General features: G+C 41.9%; 1 protein-coding gene across 7 annotated transcripts in view; it reads right to left on the reverse strand.

Annotated features, from left to right (window-relative positions):
• LOC126292295 (protein piccolo-like) overlaps window positions 1–26,093 on the reverse strand; it is a 153,541-nt gene that overhangs the window by 38,084 nt on the left and 89,364 nt on the right. For all 7 annotated transcript variants that reach the window (XM_049986217.1, XM_049986220.1, XM_049986214.1 and 4 more), the window contains exon 6: window positions 5,978–6,250. In XM_049986217.1, the coding sequence (XP_049842174.1) occupies window positions 5,978–6,250 (273 nt within the window). The remainder of the gene's footprint in view (window positions 1–5,977; window positions 6,251–26,093) is intronic.

Here is a 26,093-nt window from a genome sequence, read left to right on the forward strand (position 1 = left end):
TTTGCCTAAACTGTTTATCCTCCATATTTCACTTCCACAGATGGCTACACTTCACACAAAGTCCTTCAGAAAAGACTTCCTAACACTTAAATCTGTATCTGATGTTTACACATCTCTCTTCTTCAAAAATGCTTTTCTTGCCATTGCCAGTCTACATTTTATTTCCTCTCTATTTCGGGCAACATCTGTTATTTTCCTGTCCAAATAGCGAAACTCTTATACTATGAGTACTTAAAGTGTCACATTTCATAAACTTAATCCCTTAGCATCACTTGGTTTAATCTGACTACATTCCATCAAGGTCCCTGAAAACAAGAAGATGACAACTTATTTGGCCCACGATGCTACAGGAGGGAGATGCCAGATTTGTGCCCATAACTTGGGGATGACATCCGATGCACCAATACAACCATTAGGTGAATTCTCCAGAAATTCACTTGGTCGTCGTATTGTTTGCCCATATAAGAGATCAGCTGCTGTAGCCTTGACATCATCTTTAAAGGGTGCATGGAGGGCTCACAAGCACATGGGTAATGCTTCCATCCAATGATGGGACTCACGACAGGTTAATGCTGCTTTTAATTGCTGGTGCAGTCATTCCATTAAGCCTGTTAGCTGCAGCATGGCAAGCTGCAGTGCAGCTTACCAGCTTCATGTCCGACACAATGGTGTTTACAGACGAAGAATGGCTCAAACTGCTGGCCATTACCTGTGGTCGCACAAAGAGGTATGCTGAAAAAGGCAACGTATCCTTGAAAGAATATGACTGCCACTGTTCATGGGAAGGCTTCTGGTCAACATGGATTAGGGTCAATGGCTGTGAGACAGTAAGTTAAACCTTCATATGGTGGTAATGACCCATTAGGTCTAAATGGAGGTGCTCGGATTGTTGAATGGAGGTATAAATGTGCTTAGTGGCGCTTTGACATGTCAGGTTGTTTTATTCCTCTGCCAAGCAATGCACTGTCACACAAACAGCTTGCAATCCTTGTCCACACCCGATCACATGAAAGCGTGCTTCACAAGATTCACCATGTGTAGACATTTGGACACACCAAGTTATGCAGTGACACCATGGCTTCATGTCGAAGCTGCAAGGGAGCAAACAGTCACATCTTCGTGATTGAAACATCATAATAAATCTGTACGTTAACCAATGTTACTGTAGGCACAGGTTGGTTGTTTGCTTCAGTACTGTGTGTAGCTCTGGATCAATGTGTTGTGACCTCACTGTGGCTTCGTAATTGATTGCAGTCGTGAGCGTTTTGACATGAGTGTGTTTGTTGAAATTTTCAGCTAAGCATGAAAATGGACAACATACACCATAAATTCGCTGAGATTAAGTAGATGGCATAGCTGTTGTGGCAATATTCTGTCTGTCTTCTGATAAAAAGCAAATGACAGCTGTTTGCGGTCGATGATCAAAGTAAACTGTTGCCCTTCGAGCATATGGCACATAAAACATGCAAGCATGTGTACAGCCTGGTTGTGCTGGTGATAGCTTTTGGTTAAAAAATGCATGAGGCTGCCAACACTGTTTTATTCGTTGCTGTAGCATGGTGTCTATCATTGTTGCCGCATAAAAGTGAGGGGGGCCCAGAGTGGTCAGGTGTGCTAACATCGTAGTTTCAGTGATGGCAGTTTTCACTTCCACTAAAGCTACTTCTGTCTTAATGGTCCACACAATTTCATTCTTCAGTTTTGGATCCCCTATAAACAAGTCATTTAATGGAGTCATCAATTGTGCGGGGTTACATACAAAATGGTTGTAGAAATTTATAATGCCACAAAACTGTAGCAGTTCCCAGACCATGTCCGGCCATGGATATTCGAGTATGGCTCCCCCACTCTCTTGTAACAGCCAGATTCCTTGGTCACCAACAGTGTATCTGAGGAACTGCACTTCTTTCATTTCAAACGCTCACTTCAAAAGGTTAATAATAAGTCCCTGCGAACAAAGTTGGTTGAAGATTTGGCAGAAATGCTCCACATGTTCTGATTCTGAAACAGACATCACCAAAATATCGATAGTATACATCCGTGAAACGTTGGAATGTTTGTGGTGGTGCATAGTCCGAATGGCACTCCCATAAATTCAAAGAAACCGAACAGAGTAGTAATGACAATTTTGTTTATATCTTCGGGCATGACAAGTACCTGATGATATGCACACACTAAATCAATGGTACAAAAGATGTATTTGCCATATACGTTGTGTGCAAAGTCCTCAATGTGTGAAATCGAATACCCATTTGGATTGTGCTCGCATTGAGTTGTTGGTAGCCACTGCACGAACATCAACCATTGTTCTTCTTTGGTACAACCTGTAACAGCTCGCCTCAGATACTGCTTTAGGGTCGACAAATTCCATGTGCTATCATGGACGAAAACACTTTTGTTACTACCCTAAGCTTTTCAGGTAGTAATCGATGAGGCCATGAATGGATTGAAGGTTTTGGGGTAGGGATTATATAGTAAAATGTGGTATGTTGTGGTTCGTACAGTAATACCAGTGACACATCACAGTCTCCCATTGTTGGTTAAACTGGTAGCAGTGTTGGGGTTGGTAAAACACTATAAAATGACAAGAAATTGGCCTCCAGACTAGGGTGGCTCGCATCTGCCACTCCAACTTATACCGTAGATCTAGAAAGAGAATCACGTCTCACGAAACCATACATTACATCAAAGAATTGTTGGCGGAGAAAAGGTGGTGGTCACTGCAGCTGCGGCATGGCAGAAAAGCAGCTGGACACACTGACACCTCTGCTCCCGCGTCTAACAAAAACTGCTGTTTCATGTACCGCTTTACGACGAATAAGCGACAGCTGCCATTCAATAGACCAGACGCTGTTGTCACTGACTCACTGTAGCAGTCCCCATATCACATAGTGTGTTTTATTTCCATGCTTCCAAACCAAACTTCTTATGGCACCAACAGATTTTTGTTGCTGTAAGTAACTGACAGCATCTCCTTGCCGAGTGATGGCACTGTGCGCATCATCAAGGGCACAATGTTTGCAAATTGGTGACTTGTGGCATAACTTATCAATTTGCACTGATATAGATATGAGGGGCATTACACAGGTGCTAACCACCTGTGGGCATACAATTGCAGCATTTGTGATAGGATATATCTCTGAAAAGCAGTTCGAGTGAGTGCATCTAAAATCACTGGCGCACACTGTTAATATTTCCTGCACTTCAGGCGGTAGTTGTGACAGCCAGATGTCCCGTAATACATCATCACTGACAGCATTGCTCGCAAGCATCCGCAGGCAATGAAGCAACTACGAGGGTGTTCACTCTCTCATGTCGTCAGTACGTCTTTTCACCTCAAGCTGCATCAGGTGGGTGAACAGAGCACCCTTAATCGCTGCACACCGATTGAAGCTCTGCAGCACAATCATAATGTCTTGCACCTGCATAGCTATGCCCTCGTTTAGTGCTGTGACAAGGTAGCTGTACCTAGCCTCATCCCCTGTCACCTGCACAAACACAAACTGCGAGAACCATAATAATATAGGGCTTTGCTGCCAGAAGGGTACAGGTTATCCAGACTCTGCTGATTATTGCACCTACAGGTGGCTTGATCATAGGTGGTGTGTCCCTCATAGAGATATGACAATGGAATCCATAAGAAACATGCAATGTGCTGTAGCTGGCCTGGTTGTTTCACGTAAATCAGGCAGTTGAAATGTTGCAGCAAGGTTGCTTCCTACATATTCCAAACATGTTGAGTTCACCATTAACGTTGGGTATTTGCGCTACGCTAAGATAGTATTGATAAAGCGATGTATCCCCACAGTTTACAACAGTTATTATTTCAGACCAAGGAACAACCAACTACTACAGACCCCAAGACTAAACATGTATTTGTGATTTTAATTAAAACTCAATAAAACCAAATTCCAATGTTAGATTAAAAACAAATAATTCCCTGAGATTGTATGAAATTCCTGATTTTTCCCTGATTTTTCTAGGTAAAATATAATTCCCAGAGAATTTCAGGTTTTCCAGAAGGATCGCCACCCTGTTATTGCACTATCATCAAATTGAGACATTTCACCTCAAATATTGCTGTTCTTGTCCCAGACTAATCCCCTTGATGTGTTTCTCTTGATCCCACTTTCTCATGACCATATGTAAGACCACACTGAAGAGAACCGGTAGGAGCCCATCGACCTGCCAAACACCTGTTTTAATACTGAAGAGCTCAGAAATGTCTCCCAGGAATTTAACTTTTAAATTTGTGTCTGTGAGTGTGTGTGTCTGACTAGTTGTCTGGTGGCACTGTTGATAACTGCATCTTCCAGTGTTAGGAATATTTACTGTCTTTCTGTCTGTCTGTCCACAGAATCATATGCTTTTTTGAAATCCATTAATATAACAACTGTTTTAAGATTCCACATTTTTCTGATCCTGAGGATAATTTTGATGTTAAAAATTTTACTCTTGGCAAAATTCATTTTTTCTGAACCCTGCTTGGAACTCACCAATTGTGCATTTTGACTTTTATCTTCCATCTTATTCAGTAGAGCTTTGGATATAATTTTTTTGGTCACTGGAAGTAGGTATACGCCTTGGTAATTGTTGGTGTCCGTCTTGTCGCCCTCCTCATGTAGAGGATGTATTACAGCTTGGTTCCAGTCGTCCGGCATTTGAAGTGTAAGCTCACTGGTTCGTTTTGCTGGATGCACTTTTGGTTGAATGTGAGCAATCCCATCACCTACATCACACACAGGTTCCTCACAGCCAATTCTCCGTGCAGGATATTATGCACTCACTCACTCAGTTGAGATGCCTACAGTCTCAGCAATTTTACGTGTCCCCCCTCCCCAGCAGCCTTGCATTACCATCTTACAGATTTTGTGAATGGCTTCCTTTGTTGTGATCCCAATAAGACAATTGGAATGCACTTCATCTTCTGTACTTGTTCAAGCACATTTAAATTCATTAATCCAAAAGTAAATGGTCTTCAATGACAGTGTAGAGTCTGCTTGAACTTCACCTAATTCTGTTTTCTGCAATACTCCAAACCTTCAAATTAAAATGTTATGCTACTTGAAACAAGCAAACTTCCCAGCCACGACGACGCAACAAAAATGTTCCTTTTTCCCATCAGCATGGCTACTCAAACATCGGAGGGGGGGGGGGGGGGGGGTGAACTCCAAATGTGAGTGTGAGAAGCTCTGATAAATTAATTGCGGGTGAAGGTGGGGGGGGGTAGAGATCATATCACAATAATAACTTCTTACCTCTCAACTGATCTATATGTTTTTAAACACTTCTAATTTATGTGGAATAATATTCATAACATTAACACAACTTGAAATATTATGTATTTTAAAGTTTTTTATATTTATAATACTCGATAAAATTCAATTTTAATGCTAGGTTAATAATACAGAATTCCCCAAGATTCTATGAAATTCCTCATATTTCCTAATTTTTCCAAGTAAAATGAAATTCCCAGAGAATTTGAGTTTTTCAAGGTTTTCCAGAAGCATTGCCACCATCTTCATGGAAATTTACCATATTTACCAAGCCACCCTCACGTCTTCTAAAAGTGTTGCAGGGTCAGTATCCTACCTAGTTTATCATCATCATCATTTCCTGAATATGTTAGCCTTTGACCTGTTATCACTACTTACCAGTCCAAGTTCTTCCACCTGCTTTTGGGGCCCCTTATGTTTTTCATCCTAATGGTTGGTATTCGTACAGTACTTTTAGTAGTCTGTCATCCTCCATCCCACTGATGAGGTTTTCCCATTTCCTTTTGTATTCATCTATTGTTTTTTCCTTCTTCTTTTTTCATGCAGAGGTATTAATCCTAGTTCTGCCGTTATTTCTTTAATTACGTTTCAATCTTCTTTTGTATATCGTGCTACTCATCTAGATTTCTACTGTGTGCTGTTATTCAGGTTTTGCTACCACACATACTAAAACATACACAAGCAATAAACAAATTACTCACAACAGTCGGTTTGACGGCAGGTCGGACGAACTGGAACTCCGCAAGTTGCCTCTCGCGCTTCGTCTGGGCTTTAGACTTTGGCGGCGGGACAAAGTTGAACGTTCCAGATCCGGGTGGCACGGGCTGTGGCGGTACATATGGCTGAGCTGGTGCTGGAGCTGTCACAGGCGCAGGAGTGGCTACGGGAGCGACCGGCACAGCGGGGGTGACAGCTGGGTGGGGAGGCGCCACAGGTGCTGCAATCGGCTGTGACGGGCCGACCGGGTAACTTCCCTGTGTGAACAGCGTGTTGCTTAATAAATGAGGAAACAGAAAATAGAGTGTCTTTTACAAAATTGAAAGAACACTACGTATGTCCCTTTAATTGTGGCAAACCCTTTCTTTCAATGTGTAACAGAGCAACATAACCCCTTTGTTGGCACATTTTTTGTAGCGATGCTGTGAAATTAATTCTTTTCGTATCTTATACCAAATTTGTGATTGTTGTTTACTGACGATTTCATTTTTGTGATTAGCTCTGATAACTATGGTACAAAGTATGTCTTCCACAGTTCTTTTGTGAGCTGTTAAACTATTGTGGTATGTGCGTTGCTATTATACATGGCGGTGAAGCAGAGAGGAAATCAACACATTGCATTTTGAGTTTTTATACTGTACTTGCCACAAGGTGAAAACAATCACAGAAACTTTGTTCATCATAGATTAAAGAAAAATCCAACATGGAATAATGACAATATTACAAAAAGGATAGATAACTACTCACCGTATAATAGAGGCATTGAGTCGCAGACAGGCACAACAAAAAGACTGCTAAACAAGTAAGCTTTTGGCCAAAAGGCTTTCTTCTAAAGCAGACAACACATACACATTTACAAAAGCGAGGCCTTGGCAGCCCACGAAAGTAGTGATGTTTGTGCAAGTTGTGCTCACATGAATGTGTACTTTAGGAGGAGGTCTTTTGGTCAAAAGTTTACTTGTTTGGCGGTCTTTTTGTTATACTTGACTGCGACTTAACATCTTCACTATATGGTGAGTAGCAATCTATCCTTTTCCTAACATTGCCACAATAAAGAAATGAATTTACATGAGAGACAATAATACATGCTATAGAAACGAAGTAATTTGTTCTGACTCCACAACTGACAATGGCAGTCATCTCACAACAAACAGAAAATTATTGTCAGATCTCGCAACAAACAAAAAATGATTGTTGAAGCAATTTTTACACACTTGGTATAGTCTCAGGCACATGCAGAGATCAAAAGACCTATTCCCACAAATGCTGTAAAGCCACTAAGTTGGTGGTAAATATTCTTCTGAAAGTCCAAAAAGAAATGTACATTTTGTGATAAGTATACTGCCAGGTTTTGTGGAATAGCTACTTTGGTGGTAAGCATACTTCCCAATGCCCTTTAAAACAACATTATTTGGTGATTTGTATACTTGCCATAACCGTAAAAGCTATATTTCACAACAAACAGAAACTACAGCCAGTGCAATGGACTACCTCTGGATACCAGGGGAGTACAAAAGTGGTAGGCCATATTCTGGTAAATGGAGTAAAGAAACACAGCTATATGTAAATGTATTGTGTACTTTCACAGGATTAACAAAAGAATTAATGGTATCAAAAGGAACACCCAACAGACAAAATTATAGCAAGCTACAGATATTTGCATTGCAGATTATTCCTGTATAGCTTGACAAATTTTGAAAAAATACATAAAGTAGCCTAAAGTTACAATGTTCTATATTTTCACTTAGAATACAAATTCTAAAATGTGAAGATGCAGATGATTAAAAGTTCTTGTATTTGGCCAGATTATTGATATTGGTCTATCAATCTACATGCCCGTCTTCAGCAGTCCTACAGAAGCTATACAATGGGTCATACAAAACACAAGACTATATGCTATGAGACACGCATGCAATTTCTTTTTGTGTTGCCCATACTTATGTATAATTTTTAATTGTGTCCTCATCCAATTTTTGTAGGTTTTTGTGGAAATTTTACTTAAACATTTAACTGTTTTTTAGCACATTATCATTGTGCTACAGATAAGACAGCATACAGCATACAATGTCAGCAATGTACTTTGATATCAAAGATGTTTGTATTCTAGGTTCATGCATACTGTTTCCTTTGTCTTGAGTCACATGTGTAACTGTTTTATTTAAATACTTTTTTTGCTCCACTTATTAATAGTAATAAGATATAATTAGTATAAAAACAAACTATATAAAATACACTCCTGGAAATAGAAAAAAGAACACATTGACACCGGTGTGTCAGACCCACCATACTTGCTCCGGACACTGCGAGAGGGCTGTACAAGCAATGATCACACGGCACGGCACAGCGGACACACCAGGAACCGCGGTGTTGGCCGTCGAATGGCACTAGCTGCGCAGCATTTGTGCACCGCCGCCGTCAGTGTCAGCCAGTTTGCTCCATCGCAGTCTTTAACACTGGTAGCATGCCGCGACAGCGTGGACGTGAACCTTATGTGCAGTTGACGGACTTTGAGCGAGGGCGTACAGTGGGCATGCGGGAGGCTGGGTGGACGTACCGCCGAATTGCTCAACACGTGGGGGGTGAGGTCTCCACAGTACATCGTTGTTGTCGCCAGTGGTCGGCGGAAGGTGCACGTGCCCGTCGACCTGGGACCGGACCGCAGCGACGCATGGATGCACGCCAAGACCGTAGGATCCTACGCAGTGCCGTAGGGGACCGCACCGCCACTTCCCAGCAAATTAGGGACACTGTTGCTCCTGGGGTATCGGCGAGGACCATTCGCAACCGTCTCCATGAAGCTGGGCTACGGTCCCGCACACCGTTAGGCCGTCTTCCGCTCACGCCCCAACATCGTGCAGCCCGCCTCCAGTGGTGTCGCGACAGGCGTGAATGGAGGGACGAATGGAGACGTGTCGTCTTCAGCGATGAGAGTCGCTTCTGCCTTGGTGCCAATGACGGTTGTATGCGTGTTTGGCGCCGTGCAGGTGAGCGCCACAATCAGGACTGCATACGACCGAGGCACACAGGGCCAACACCCGGCATCATGGTGTGGGAAGCGATCTCCTACACTGGCCGTACACCTCTGGTGATCGTCGAGGGGACACTGAATAGTGCACGGTACATCCAAACCGTCATCGAACCCATCGTTCTACCATTCCTAGACCGGCAAGGGAACTTGCTGTTCCAAGAGGACAATGCACGTCCGCATGTATCCCGTGCCACCCAACGTGCTCTAGAAGGTGTAAGTCAACTACCCTGGCCAGCAAGATCTCCGGATCTGTACCCCATTGAGCATGTTTGGGACTGGATGAAGCGTCGTCTTACGCGGTCTGCACGTCCAGCACAAACGCTGGTCCAACTGAGGCGCCAGGTGGAAATGGCATGGCAAGCCGTTCCACAGGACTACATCCAGCATCTCTACAATCGTCTCCATGGGAGAATAGCAGCCTGCATTGCTGCGAAAGGTGGATATACACTGTACTAGTGCCGACATTGTGCATGCTCTGTTGGCTGTGTCTATGTGCCTGTGGTTCTGTCAGTGTGATCATGTGATGTATCTGACCCCAGGAATGTGTCAATAAAGTTTCCCCTTCCTGGGACAATGAATTCACGGTGTTCTTATTTCAATTTCCAGGAGTGTATAATTTGTATACATTCTGTTGAGTGTATTGTAGGCGATTATTTCATGTATGTAAAACACACTGAATTTTCTTGCCACATCAATTCTGGATAAAATCTTGAGCTTTCGACTGAAGAATCCATTGTCATCATCCGGAGCAACTGATTGTGTTCACTGCTGCTGTGGTGGCTTCATATAGCCCTGGGACGGCTTTTGGTTGGTTGGTGATTATGTACTGCTCTTGCAGACAGTGTCAATGTCTGCGCTGGAGGTGCCACACTTCCATGGGAACATAAACACTGCCAGGAATGTCTCTGCTGCTTCTCTGCATCAAGCACTTGTTCCACGCACCATCAAACAGTATTTAATGTTTGTTAGTGAGGTTGTGCTCCACAATTGGCAATTTCTATAGTTCTCTATTCTTAATATGCCATTGGCATCCGGCACAGCAGGGTCGGAACTGTTATGAATGGTCTAACCTATATAATTTCTTCCACATTTACAAGTGATGACATAAATTCCAGGGACGCTGAGGCTGTCCTTAACAGGGCACATCATTTCCTTCATTTTCTTAGGACAACAAAAAATCGGCCTTTTACCCTGTCTACACAGGACTCTTCCTGTTTTACTGCATATATCTCAACAATAATTGACGCTGCAAGAAAACCAAGAATGTTTAATGTATCACTGCCATTTCGAAAGACTTCATTCTCAGATTATTTCATCTCTGGTCAATTTCCTTAAGTAAGAGGAATTTGTAAAATTTTCAATAAAATTCTTGTTTCTTAAGTTAGTTTGTTCATTTAGAATACTGTATTTATCCGAGTATAAGATGACCCTGAATATAAGACAACCCCCCTCCCCCTTTTTAAGAGGCACCCCAAGGAAAATTTATTTTTTAATGTATTCTGACTAATCAAAATTACGAACTTTTATTGATGCAAAGTATCTGCTTGAAATGTTAACACAACACCTATCCTACACTTGTGTCATTTATTGGTTGTCTACTTTTTGATTTAATCATCATTGTAGTCATCCCAACAGCACAGCTATGAAAGTAACGTCTATGTAGTCACAAATATTTGGCTGTTTCTTCTGAATATGCTTGGATTTCTGAGGTGTTTATTACAGAAGGAACTGAGAACACAACTTGCACCCCCCCCCCCCCCCCCCCCCCCCTTGAACACACAGTGGGTTTTGCTTCTATACTGACTTGAGAATGGCACAATGTCTCTTACTCCCAAAATGCCTGCTGCTCTCTCACTGGGTGTGTGGAACCAGCACCTCACACACATCCTTCATTTCTATCATACCTCATGGCGAGCTTCGGCAAAATTTCTGCACAAAACACGCGAGTACAACACTGGCACAAATCTTCTACTGCAGAAATTTATGCTGTTGTACAGTATTTGTTCAATTTTAAAGTCAATTTGATTCCGGGTACAAATGGTTTCAGAAAAACTGCAGTTCACACACAGTAGATGTTCATAAAAAGCAAAAGTTCGTAGTATACATTCCCATGCTTGGCTGCATGAGACCAAGCTGGTCTCATTGTCCCCACGACAACATTCTGTAGTGCTGTGCTTGAGCACTAGTGAACCATGGATGCAGGTCAAATTAAACAACAGCACCTAACACATTAATCAAAGACTACAATCACTATTCAGCCTAGTTCTTGAACTTCCACTCATACTGAAGATACTATCTTCCAAAGGGGCTTTCCACTGCGATTTATTCTTGTGACAACAATTGCAGTCAGTTTAATGTGATTTATTTCATTTGTTAGGCATTTAATTTTCGATTAATTTTCTTTCTCGTTTCACCCAATAGTCATCAGCGTGTTCTAAAGCTGACCAAAAGTTGCTACGACTCGTGTTTTTTTAACCTCTCTCTCTCTCTCTCTCTCTCTCTCTCTCTCTCTCTCTCTCTCTCTCTCTCTTTTTTAAACTGCTTTCCAGTACTCTTTCACTAACTCTGACTTCCTCCTATCAAGTTTGAATGAGATACCTTTTTAAGTCTTTTTGTTTAATTCAATACGTTTACCCACACACTGTGAATGCATAACCAGGGCTTCAGAAGCCCTCACACATTTATAAATGTTCTTTAGCCTATAGTGTCTTCAACATTTGTTTGGGAGCAGTTATTAATTCAACAATAACTATAGTGGTATTTCCAGCAACAGCAGTGCCAACAACAGCAGTAGCTGTAGTAGTAACAGTATAACTAAAAAATAATACACACTATTTTCACATATTGGTGATGTTGGTTTATTATTGATCTTTTTGCTATCAAATGTTTTATTATTGCATAGTATTGTCATCCTGAGCTGCTCTTGTCAGACTCATTGTTACTGTTGTTTGTTTGTTGCTGCAAGGCCCATATTTTTACGAGTATGACTCGTTTAGTGCTGCACAAGCTGCTGTTCGAGAGACACGGCTTTTGATATGGCTTCGACACGCAAAACAAGAGAGTCAGTACATGCAAATGCAGCTAATTTTGCAAGCGTTGTGGCTCAGTGGTTTGAAGAAGATGATTCTTGTGAGGAAGGAAATATTTTTGAAAATGCAAGTAGAAAAGAATCAGCCAATGAAACTGCAGATGTGAATATTGAGGCAGATGACAGTCCTTCCGATAATATTACTTCATCAGAGTCTGAAAATGAAGAACCACCACAAAAAGGCATAGAAGACCACACATACATTAGTTGGAATGAAACGATTTGGAAATTGGATCCTCCTGCAACTTTTCGTACACCTGTCCATAATATTGTAAAGAAGGCACCTGGTCCAACCCATGGTTTGAAAACCTGTAAACCTAAGGATGCCTGGGACTATTTCATCTCCAAGGAAATACTAGAGGAAATCAACTGCACAAATATTCAAGGCAGAAGAGTGGCTGCTTTATGTGGTAAAACGTGGAAAAACGTTTTGCTTGCTGAAATGGAGGGTTTTCTCAGTCTTTTACTGCTTTCTGGTGTTGAGAAGAGTTGGGATGTCCCTATGAGAGACTTATTCTTGGATGGAAAGGCAAATCCTACATGTTAGGCCACCATGTCAATAAATAGATTCGAGGATATAAGGAGAATGATTAGATTTGATGATAGGCGTACCTGTGAAGCTCGATCTGCAGATGACAAACCTGCGGCTGTTCGCTATGTATGGGAACTATTTCTTGACAAGTGTAGAAATAGAATGATTCCCAATGATTCGCTCACAGTTGACGAACAGCTAGTCCCATTCCATGGAAGATGCAGCTTCAGCCAGTATATGCCCTCTAAACCAGCCAAATATGGCATAAAAATATTTTGATTATGTGATGCTACATTTGCATATGCTTTAGATGGAATTGTTTACACAGGAAGGAAGCCCCATGAACCCATTCAGAAAAATCTTGTATTGAATGTGGTGAAAGATCTTGCTAAAAGCATTGAAGGATCATCAAAAAATATTACTGTTGACAACTTCTTTACTATTGTGCAGCTGGCAGAAGAGATGCTTCAGAAGCAAATTACAGTGATGGGAACAATAAAATAAACCAGAAATTCCTAACGAGATGAAACCATCTGCCTCAAAAGTGATTCATACCTCTTTGTTTGCATTTAGAGGTGACATTACAATGGTGAGTTATGTTACCAAAAAGAAAGTCTGTAGTTCTCATTAGCACAATGCATCACGACAGAAACCTTGATGAAACTCATGCAAAAAAGAAACCAGATATAATAAAGTTCTATAACTGTACGAAGGGCGGAGTAGATCAAATGGACAAGTAAATTCATTATTACATTTGCAAGAGACAAACAAGAAGATAGCCATTTGCATTATGTATATGATGGATGTCGCAGCAATGAACAGTGAAATTTTATTTTCCGCCCAACATCCGACATACCATAGTGGAAGAAGTGATACAAGGCGTTTGTTCGTAAGAGATTTAGCAGAGGAAATGGTAAGACCATTAATGGAACTTCATATTCAGATCCCTAATCTTCCAAATGAAATCGCTGATGCCATGCAAAGATGTGGTGTTCAAATAGGTGTCATATTGCCGAACCAACTACCTGTTTTAGGAAAAGACGATGATGCAATTATTGTCTATATAATAAACACAGGAAAAGTGCTATGACATGCATTAAGTGTAAAACCAACATTTGTAAGGAACATAGTGGCGTTCTTTGTGCTTCTTGTTTGTCACATGTTGAAAACTAGAAAAATTCAATTTTATGTGGACAATGAATAATAATTTTTGTCAAAATATTGTCTATATACATAATATTGTGAATAATGAGTGTGTTTTAATTGAAGAAATTGATTGTAATAAATGTTATAAAATGTAAACTGCAACTTGTAAGTGAATTAATAAAATTATTTTATATGTTGTATGTAAATGGATTTAACTAATAAAAATTCACTCTAAGCATTTTTTTAAAAAATTAATAAAATGTTTATCATGCCCAACAGATCCTGTTACTGTATCTTAGGAATCTTTTAATGTGACAATAAATCTGACAGAAATAAATTTAACTCCAAAGAATGATTATATGAAAGCAGGAAAATTTCAAATTAGGGCAGAGCCTTGGAGGCCCTGCATATGCATTCATGTGTGTTTTCGGCACCATGCATCCTAGGGTTAAGTAAGGTCCGTTTTGTTGTAGACACTAGTGGTTCGTGCACATACTGCAACAAGCGCATGTGTCGTGTACCGGCATGCCTCGGGAACAACTGTGCTCCGTTTCATCCCTGTACCTAACATGTACGGTTCTGTTATGTGCTTTCAAAATTTTTAAGATTTTCAACTCACCTGCCGCACGTGAGGTTCACTTAGTGATACAGTTTTTGTCAGCAAGGAACCTGTCTGCTGCAGAAATTCACCAACAGATTTGCAAAGTGCATAAGTGGGTACGAGAATTCAAAGATAACTGCATGTAAATGATTAGTTGCAGTTCTCTGTGACATGTAGAAAGGCCACCAGAGCGGATTACTGTTGTTCGTGTTTAGTGTTGTTACTAGGCTCGGTATGGAAAGTATGGGTCAGGAACAGCGTCAGATGCAGGGTGATCACTGTGAAGGAAATGCTGCATGCACATTGAGAAGAGTTGTCAGCTCCTGACTAGGGTTTGAAAATGGTATCATTGTGGGTCTCCATTTGGCCAGCTGATTGAATTGTGCAATTGTGGTGTACTATGTCACTTTTCTCAAGTTATACATTGCATCATGTTGTTAGTATTGACAAATGATGCTCATCAATTGCAAAAATATTTTCTGTTAATTTATCTGGATGGTTGGATATGTTTATTGTTTGTTGGAATTCATTTCTGTCTGTGCATGCAATCGAGTGGAGATGGACACAGCATTTCTATTAGATGCAGTGACACTTGCAGTGCCTCCGCTTTGTGACATTTGCTAGTTTAGAGGTTTCTCATTGCAGCTTGGTTCCACCATGGAATTACAACATACTCCAAGAAATAAGGATGGTCATGACAATCAGCAATTACATCTACAGACAAAAAAAGAAGTTAGTCTGCAATAATCTGTCAAATCCAACAAACACAACTTAAGTAACTCCAATTATCATATTACAGATAAGTACAATATGAGGTGTTTCCAAGCTGTAAATGCTGGATAACTATATGCAGATAAAAGTAGTAGTTTGTTCAATAATTTTGTAGAATTTGGAAGATGGAGTACTCCTGTACAGTTTCCAGCACAAGACCAACTGCACTGCAAATGAAGTCGAAAGAAAGAAGAGATGTGGTAGAAACGGATGATAAATTTACATGTTTCAAGTTTACGGTCTCGGGCCACATTATAACAATTCTGAGCCTGTTCACGTCCCCCAGAAGATTAGTAAAACATCTTGCAATATCAGATTATTGGGGCATACGGATGTGACAGTGACCCGATAGCAGAGTGCACACGAACACAATGGCAAGCATTGTCATCAAGCTTCCAGTGGACCACATCCGATCACTGCAAGAAAGGATTGCTATACCGACAACCAAGCATGTTGTAACCCCTTCACATCTGCACCTGTCATCCGAAAAAGTAACACACTCCCTACAACACTGTGTCATCCCACACCATCAGTCAGAGACTAGCATGAGCCGGACTAGACACTTACTATCATATGTGTAAGCTGCCATTAACATCACAAAAAAGGGAAAGAAACAATGCATGTCCACTGATGTCATCACACGGACACACAAAGTGCTGACAAATGGTGATGAATCGCAGTTCTGCACTTCTCTGGATGACGGTCCTTGGCGAGTACGGCAGCACCCTGGGAAAGGCCCCATTCTTCTAACGATTTGGAGAGGCTCAGCAGTGTTACTCCTGGTGCCACAGTGTGAGGAGCCTTTGGGCACGACTTCAGGTCGCAGCTGGTAGTGACTGAAGGAACTTCCACAGCACAACAGTTTGTCACAGATGGCTCATGTCCTCGCATGTTACCTCTCTTGCAACAATTTTGTAGTACCATTTTTCAAGAGGACAATGCTGGTCCACAAGTGGCACGAGCATCCCTGAACTGCCTGCATGTATTCAGGTACTCCTCCAGCCAGTAAGATCCGCAATCTGTTCCTGCTAGAATAAAAGTGGGACCAGCTCAGATGCCAACAACATCCCTATGTCATAGTAACTGCAGGGGAGAGTACGACAGCTGTACAACAATCTTCCCAACTGAATCAGTGCATGCATCCCAGGTATATGGGGTGCAGCAGCATCATACCAATAAATGCACTCCTCATACTGATAAATTGAATTTACTTTATAAACGGGCAAGGGGGAAAAGAAACTGAAGTTTTATTTAATCCCCCCCCCCCTCCCACCACCCTCCACACTGCCATTCCCTTTCGGACATTTCTCTTTGTTCGTCAGGCACTGTGTTTGCTAGTACCAGTACACACACACACACACACACACACACACACACACACACACACACACACACACACACACACACACAGAGAGAGAGAGAGAGAGAGAGAGAGAGAGAGAGAGAGAGAGAGAGAGAGAGAGAGATGAACCAAAACATTATGACTACCTGCTTAATAGCTTGTCTGTCCAACTTTGGAACAAAATACATCACTAATTCTGCACGTCAAGGGTCCGACAGCTTGTTGGTAGGTTTGTGGCATTACATGTGTAGCACAGGTCATGTATATTTGTGTAAGTAATGGGCTGCTGATTTGCATATATGGTGATGGTGCTCGATAGTAACCCACAGGAGTTCCATAGGATTCACATCAGAGTGAATCTGGTCACCAAGACATCAATGTGAGTCCACTATAATGCTCCTCAAACCATGTAGCATGGTTCTGGCTCTGAGACATGGACAATTATACTGCCGAAAGATGACATTGCCATCAGGGAAGACATTAAGCATGAGGGGCTGCAGGTGGTTCGCAGCTGACAGCATGTCTTCAATTACTACCACAGGTCCCATGCAAGTGCAGGAGAATGTCTCTCATAGCATAATACTGCTCCCACCAGTCTGTGGTCTGGGTGTGCTGCACCTTTCGAGCTGCCGTTCACCTCAATGACGTTTGTTGAGATGAGCATCGGCCTAGTCTAGCAAAAATGTGATTCACCCAAAGAGTAGACATGTTGCCATCAATCGACGGGCGAATTGGACTACCTTGTGCCCACTGCAATCTTAACTGATGATGTTGTTGGGTTAACATATGAACATACAGGGGTGGTCTGCTGTGAAGTTCCATGTTTTAACAATGTACGATGAACAGTGTGCACCGAAAAACTTGCGTGTGCACCAGTATTGTGCTTTTTTGGCAAAGATACCACAGATCATCATCTATCCTACTTTGCAGAGCAGACAAGGCTCCCGAACCCTATGTTCTGTGAAGAGTCGTGGATGTCCAACCATTTAGTCCCTAGTGGTAGTTCCACTGTCCTTCCTCTTTCCATCAATGCTCATGTCAGTACCATGTGAACATTCAACCAGCTAAGCCATTTTCGAAATACTCATTCACAGGCTCTGAGCAGACATGCCAACTTTCAAAAGTGAAAAATCAGGAGAATTTTAACGATGTACTATTGTGAATTACAACACATCCCTGATGATTAAAGTTGAAATAATTCAATAATTTTAACAATTCAATTACATTTGTTTTATTATTTACATGTAATTAATGGACATACTTGAGCCTTCGGACTGTATAATTTATCATTCAACATGCTGAACAATATGAAAGATGAGCTCTGCAGGTTTCTTTGGATTCACACACATTCAAATGAAGCACTCTCGAGAGAACTACAGTTCGAAATTACGATCCGGGGAAACAAATTAACGTATATTAGATTTCTGTTTTGACATTAGCACAGTTTTTGCATGAATAAATCACTGTCAAATGATCACACGTTTTCATTTCATATTGCAACCCATATTTGCATGGCATCTTATATCTGTAAAACATCTTTCCCAAATTTAAATCAATTTTATACAGGATGTACATGTAAGACTTAGCAAATAATCTGAACAGTTTATCAGTCTGAATTTGTCTGATTACGGTAGTTACTTATTCAGCACACCCGTAGCTGACTTAGCCTTCTTCAAAAACTCTGAACTAAATTTCTGCTCAAAGCACTTGCCTTTTTGAACTGATTTTAAAATCAAAAATTTCTCCAAAGGCGTTTCTGAAAGCATGGACCTGAACTGAGTTTTCGTCTTTATAACTGTGCTAAAAATTCTCTCACATTCCGCATTACTATGTGGAACTGACAAAAATAGCCAGCATCGCCTTTGCAAGTTTATCATATTGAAGAACCCCATCAACCGATTTCTTCTGACCTACCAACGTCCACTGAACATCAATTCTCTCTGCTGCCAAATTGATTTCTTCCAGCTGAAAGTTACAGAACTGAGAGCGAAGAATATCAACTTCTGTATCTAAGTGTTCACTATCATTAGTCAGAATATCAGGAAACCTATTTCTGAAAAATCTAAGGCTGGAAAATGATGCTTTGACAATTATAGAAATATTTGCAACTCCTGCATGCATTAAAACTTCATCTTTGAATGGAAATTTGTGTATCATGTAATCACATGATGATAAGAAATATTTTCTTTCAGACTTAAAAAGAATATAGACTTTTCTACAGGATTCAAATTGGTCACCAAAGCAAATGTAGAATTCCGTATCATCAGATCACAATCATCCTTTTGATTTGCTGGAGTGTGATAATCTACATTATTAAGAGAGCTGGAGGTTTTAACAATGAGTGGTCTCACAAATCTTCCCATCACGTTCTTCAATAGTTCTTCCAAAATTGACCTCAATAAGTGGATATGTGGGGCACTTGACTGAAGAGCTACATTTGGGCTCTCAAAGACAGGCATAAAACTTGAAAGGAAAAGGCATAAAGATTTATGTAAATTTGATGACAGAAACATGAACAGTCAATCTTCACATGATAAAGCATGGTCCACAGTGTCAATAGTTTTCCGTAAAACTGATGATTGGGTTTTTCTTTTAAGTGAGGAGTGTGGTGAAATCTTATCACAGTGCCTGGACTTGTGATATGAAGTAGACACATCTACATTTTGAGTATGTTTTGGTATTTTATAATTCTTCAAAGTTTCCACTTCAGAATCCTTACTTACAATTTCACTCTTGAACAAACTAACCAAAGGGTCCCACTATTCCAAAATCCTATCCAAACATCTTTTCAAAGATAACCATCGTGTAGGCACATGTTTCAGAATTTTCCTCATTTCTGTGTCATGTAAAGTTTGAACTTTCTAAATTTTTCTTTCCTCTTTGTTCTCCTTTCCAAATAATAAAATATGTCAATAATATTTTCTGTGCACCGTTCAATCTTTCGACCAACTTTGTTGTATGGCAGCGAAAGCTGGGTGGATTCAGGTTACCTAATCAATAATGGTAAGGTTACGGACATGAAAGTAGCTAGGGTGATTGCAGGTACTAGTAGATGATAAAGACAGGAGGGTGTTCACAATGAGGAAATCAAAGAAAAACTGGGAATGAACTCTATAGACGTAGCAGTCAGGGCGAACAGGCTTAGATGGTGGGGTCATGTTACACGCATGGGAGAAGCAAGGTTGCCCAAGAGACTCATGGGTTCAGCAGTAGAGGGTAGGAGTAGTCCGGGTAGACCAAGGAGAAGGTACCTGGATTCGGTTAAGAATAATGATGATGTAAAAGGCTTAACATCAGAAGAGGCACCAATGTTAGCACTGAATAGGGGATCATGGAGGAATTTTATAAGAGGGACTATGCTCCAGACTTAACGCTGAAAGGCATAATCAGTCTTAAATGATGATGATGATAAGTAATATTTTCTTCAACGTTTAAAGGCAAACACGTCGACCCCTTCTCAGTAGCAAGATTAATTAGGCAACAAGTACAGCCTACAATGATTAAGTTAGCAATTTCCTGCTTCAAAGATCCTGCCACAGCCTTTTTTAGCCCTACCATTACAGGAACATTATCGGCACCCAAAGCCAGACAGTTTTTTAATGGAATACGGAATTCCCGTAAATTTGAAAGAAGAAAATCAGCGATATTAGCTCCAGTGGCATTCCCTTTTAAATTAGGCACAGAGAGTATGTAATTTTGAATTTCACGGAGTTCAGGGCTGAAGAACGATAAGATAATAGGATATAACTTAAAAGTCCATTTTATTACTACCATCAGTGGCAATAGCGAATGGATTCAACTGCAAGTGAATGTATTTGACTGCAAGTGCGTAATAACTTTCGCTTTTCCTTCCATGCACATTTCCGTAAGGATAGCGGTCGTATTTGTTCTGGCGCACCCATATCGTTTCGCAATTTAAGAATCGGGAAACATTTTGCGAAACAAAGGCCCAGCGTGGTCAGCACAGTTTATAGGCAAGTTACGCTCTATAATAAATGCGGTAAATAAAGCTTTGGCATTCGTCACAGAATCTACATTTTGGGGTTTACACGAGAAGTTAAGTTTCTGGTTCTGTTCTACACAATGGACACACTCCTGGTGTTTTTTAGTTTGCACATGTTTAAAAATGTCGCATTTCCCACCATGAGCTACTGAAAAGTCACATCTACATACACTACAAAATGCCTAAGTTTGTCCCTTCCTCGATTCACTTAAACGCGAAAACTCTTCCTTATACACGTTTCTGAACACTGCATCACATTTCTTCGCCATTCTGCACAAAAGATAATCAACACCTCCAGGATACGCAGCCAACAACTACTACTGAGTACACAAATCGTGCAACAGAAGTGAGAACGCAATGATCCTACATTCTAGGCAATGGTCTTGTAGCAGTGATGCCAACCCTCGCACACTGTTTCCCCTATATTGCACTCAAAATTCCCCTAAATAATTTGTCAACTGCCGGGTAAGCAAGCAGGGCAGTGGGGCGAGAAAACGGAGTCAAGAATGAAATTGTCGAGTGGAGAGGCAGGGAGGGGAGGGTAGAAACCCAGAAACATTTATCTCTCTAACTTCCCCATAGGCACCTTAATTCCCCCTAAATTTAGGGGGAAATCCCCTAACTTGGCAACACTGCCTTTTAGACATAACAATGCTAATCACTTCGCTTGGAACAACTATCGACTACTGCTTGTCCACGATAACTTCACGATTGCGCTGGTGCTAACAGAAGCGGTGGAAATTGGTACTAGTTGAAAGATATTCATTTGTCTCTGAACGCTGCCAACGATAAGTTCCTTACTTCCTTGTAGATACGAGGCATGAGCTACGCCTACTGCTGCTCCCAACAGCCACTGCACCAATCTACCAAGTTCACATAAGACAAGTAGCAGCCATACCTTGTCATCCACTAATATACCGAAGGCACAGGATTTTCAAATAGTAAGGAAAGTATTGAAACTGCTCTGAAATCGGGAGATCGGTCTTCACTGTCGGGAGATCGGGAATAAGAAGGAAAAATCGGAAGTCTCCTGCTTAAATCGGGATAGTTGGCACATGTGTCTGTGTAATAATAATCTGCTCTTTGTCAAAGTCTATTATCTCAATGGATTTTCGCATCTGCCACCCGATGTTTCACTGTAGTGGCCACCTGTCTGTGTATCTGCTCTACTTACATACTTTTCTTACTGTGTTAGGTGACCGCAATGCCGCTAGGCAGCATCCAAAGTTGCGGTGAGGAATGGTCATAATATTTTGTCTGTTCAGTGTATATAAGACGATGTACAAAACATTACTCTACTTTTTGAAATTATTAGTTCCTTCCTCTGGGAGGAGATGGGGAGAATAGGCAGGGTTAAAAAAGAAGGGCAGGTCACTCAGACCGTACCATGGGAGGGACCAGCTTGTCGTGAGGATGACATTACACCAACATGGTGGGGAAGGCATCAGACACACTAAGAGCCCACAGAGAGTGCAATGGTAAGAGAGAAGACTGCTGCCTCTTTACATCTACATGACTACTCTGCAATTCACATTTAAGTGCTTGGCAGAGGGTTCATCGAACCACAATCATACTATCTCTCTACTATTCCACTCCTGAACAGCGAGCGGGAAAAACGAACACCTAAACCTTTCTGTTCGAGCTCTGATTTCTCTTATTTTATTTTGATGATCATTCATCATGTAGGTTGGGCTCAACAAAATATTTTCGCATTCGGAAGAGAAAGTTGGTGACTGAAATTTCGTAAAAAGGTCTCGCTGCGACGAAAAACGTCTTTGCTGTAATGACTTCCATCCCAACTCGTGTATCATATCTGCCACACTCTCTCCCCTATAACGTGATAATGCAAAACGAGCTGCCCTTTTTTGCACCCTTTCGATGTCCTCCGTCAATCCCACCTGGTAAGGATCCACACCGCGCAGCAATATTCTAACAGAGGATGAACGAGTGTAGTGTAAGCTGTCTCTTTAGTGGACTTGTTGCATCTTCTAAGTGTCCTGCCAATGAAACGCAACCTTTGGCTCGCCTTCCCGACAATATTATCTATGTGGTCCTTCCAACTGAAGTTGTTCGTAATTTTAACACCCAGGTACTTAGTTGAATTGACAGCCTTGAGAATTGTACTATTTATCGAGTAATCGAATTCCAACGGATTTCTTTTGGAACTCATGTGGATCATCTCACACTTTTCGTTATTTAGCGCAACTGCCACCTGACACACCATACAGCAATCTTTTCTAAATCGTTTTGCAACTGATACTGGTCTTCGGATGACCTTACTAGACGGTAAATTACAGCATCATCTGCGAACAATCTAAGAGAACTGCTCAGATTGTCACCCAGGTCATTTATATAGATCAGGAACAGCAGAGGTCCCAGGACGCTTCCCTGGGGAACACCTGATATCACTTCAGTTTTACTCGATGATTTGCCGTCTATTACTACGAACTGCGACCTTCCTGACAGGAAATCACTAATGCAGTCGCACAACTAAGATGATACCCCATAGCTCCGCAGCTTGATTAGAAGTCGCTTGTGAGGAACGGTGTCAAAAGCTTTCCGGAAATCTAGAAATACGGAATCAACTTGAGATCCCCTGTCGATAGCGGCCATTACTTCGTGTGAATAAAGAGTTAGCTGCGTTGCACAAGAGTGATGTTTTCTGAAGCCATGCTGATTACGTGTAAATAGATCGTTCCCTTCGAGGTGATTCATAATGTCTGAATACAGTATATGCTACAAAACCCTACTGCAAACCGACGTCAATGATATAGGTCTGTAGTTAAATGGATTACTCCTACTACCCTTCTTGAACACTGGTGCGACCTGCACAATTTTCCAATCTGTAGGTACAGATCTATCGGTGAGCGAGCGGTTGTATATGAGTGCTAAGTAGGGAGCTATAGTACCAGCGTAATCTGAAAGGAACCTAATCGGTATACAATCTGGACCTGAAGACTTGCCCGTATCAAGTGATTTGAGTTGCTTCGCAACCCCTAAGGTATCTACTTCTAAGAAACTCATGCTAGCAGATGTTCGTGTTTCAAATTCTGGAATATTCCATTCGCCTTCCCTGGTGAAGGAATTTCGGAAAACTGCGTTCAATAACTCCGCTTTAGCGGCACAGTCGTCGGTAACAGTACCATCGGCACAGGTATTGACTGCGTCTTGCCGCTTGTGTACTTTACATATGACCAGAATTTCTTCGGATTTTCTACCAAATTTCGAGACAATGTTTCGTTGTGGAACCTATTAAAGGCATCTCGCATCGAAGTACGTGCCAAATTTCGGGCGTCTGTAAATTTTAGCCCATCTTCGGGATTTCGCGTTCTTCTGAACTTCGCATGCTTTTTCCGTTGCCTCTGCAACAGCGTTCGGACCTTTTTTGTGTACCACGGGGGATCCGTTCCATCTCTTACCAATTTATGAGGTATGAATACCTCAATTTCTGTTGCTACTATATCTTTGAATTTGAGTCATATCTCATCTACATTCGCATAGTCAGTTCGGAAGGAATGGAAATTGTCTTTTAGGAAGGCTTCTAGTGACACTTTATCCGCTTTTTTAAATAAAATTATTTTGCGTTTGTTTCTGATGGATTTGGAAGAAATGGTATTGAGCCTAGGTACAACGACCTTGTGATCACTAATCCCTGTACCAGTCATGATGCTCTCTATCAGCTCTGGATTGTTTGTGGCTAAGAGGTCAAGTGTGATTTCGCAACCATTTACAATTCGCGTGGGTTCGTGGAATAACTGCACAAAATAATTTTCGGAGAAAGCATTTAGGACAATCTCGGAAGACGTTTTCTGCCTACCACCGGTTTTGAACAAGTATTTTTGCCAACATACCGAGGGTAGGTTGAAGTCCCCACCAACTATAACCGTATGAGTGGGGTATTTATTTGTTACGAGACTCAAACTTTCTCTGAACTGTTCCGCAACTGTATCATCGGAGTCTGGGGGTCGGTAGAAAGAGCCAATTATTAACTTAATTCGGCTGTTAAGTATAACCTCCACCCATACCAATTCGCACGGAGTATCTACTTCGACTTCACTACAAGATAAACCACTACTGACAGACACAAACACTCCACCACCAGTTCTGCCTAATCTGTCTTTCCTGAACACCCTCAGAGACTTCGTAAAAATTTCTGCAGAACTTATTTCAGGCTTTAGCCAGCTTTCTGTACCTATAACGATATCAGCTTCTGTGCTTTCTATTAGCACTTGAAGCTCAGGGACTTTTCCAGCACAACTACAACAATTTACAACTATAATTCCGACTGTTCCTTGATCCAAGCACGTCCTGTAATTGCCAAACACCCTTTGACATTGCAGCCCATCCCACACTTTCCCGAGGCCTTCTAACCTAAAAAACCGCCCAGTCCACGCTACACAGCCTCCGCTACCCGTGTAGCCGCCAGCTGAGTGTAGTGAACTCCTGACCTATTCAGCGAAAACCGAAACCCCACCACCCTATGGCGCAAGTCAAGGAATCTGCAGCCAATACGGTCGCAAAACCGTCTGAGCCTCTGATTCAGACCCTCCACCCGGCTCTGCACCAAAGGTCCGCAGTCGGTTCTGTCAACGATGCTGCAGATGGTGAGCTCTGCCTTCATCTCGTAAGCAAGACCGGCAGCCTTCAACAAATCAGATAGCCGCTGGAATCCAGAGAGAATTTCCTCAGATCCAAAGCAACACACGTCATTAGTGCCGACATGTGCCACCACCTGCAGCTGGCTGCACCCTGTGTTCTTCATGGCATCCGGAAGGACCCTTTCCACATCAGGAATGACTCCTCCCGGAATGCACACGGAGTGCACACTGGATTTCTTCCCCTCCTTAGCCGCCGTATCCCTAAGCGGCCCCATTACGCGCCAAACACTGCTCCCAACTACCAGTAAGCCCACCCTCTGCGATTGCCCGGACCTTGAAGGCTGAGAATGATCCTCTGAAACAGGGCAGGCAGCTGCATCTGGCTCAGCCAGAGACAGTGCCTGAAACCGGTTTGTCAGACGCACCGGGGAGGCTTTCTGATCAGCCTCCGGGGACGCCTTTCGCTGCCTGCCACGCCTTGGAACGACCTCCCAATCAACCACAGGCGAGGGCTCAGCCCCACTGCGGGCAGCAACCGGGGCAACCACAGCGGCAGACCGATCTGGGGACAGACGGGACGAGGTTGACATTCCCGTGATACCTAAGTCCGGCTCCGCACAGTGGTGCCCATTGGCAACAGCCTCAAGCTGCGCGACCGAAGTCAGCGCCGATTGCAGCTGTGAGCGAAGGGATGCCAAGTCAGCCCTCATCCGAACACAGCAATCGCAGTCCCTGTCCATTCTAATTGATGTTGAACAACAGTTACTGAAACACGAGTCCGTGCCTAGATAACGCAAGCGAAACACGCAAAGAATGTATCAACTAACCTGTACAAATGCCTAATGACTGCACTACAATCTGCTGAGTTTACGATTACAGTAACTAAAAATCGAAATTTCACCTCCTATACGAAACTCACACGCAATTTAAATAAGAATCTACCAAGTAAACACTAAAGCGCGATGCTACCACTGTTAAATACTATGATACG

Source organism: Schistocerca gregaria, chromosome 9 (genome assembly GCF_023897955.1).
Source record: "Schistocerca gregaria isolate iqSchGreg1 chromosome 9, iqSchGreg1.2, whole genome shotgun sequence".
NCBI lineage: Eukaryota > Metazoa > Arthropoda > Insecta > Orthoptera > Acrididae > Schistocerca > Schistocerca gregaria.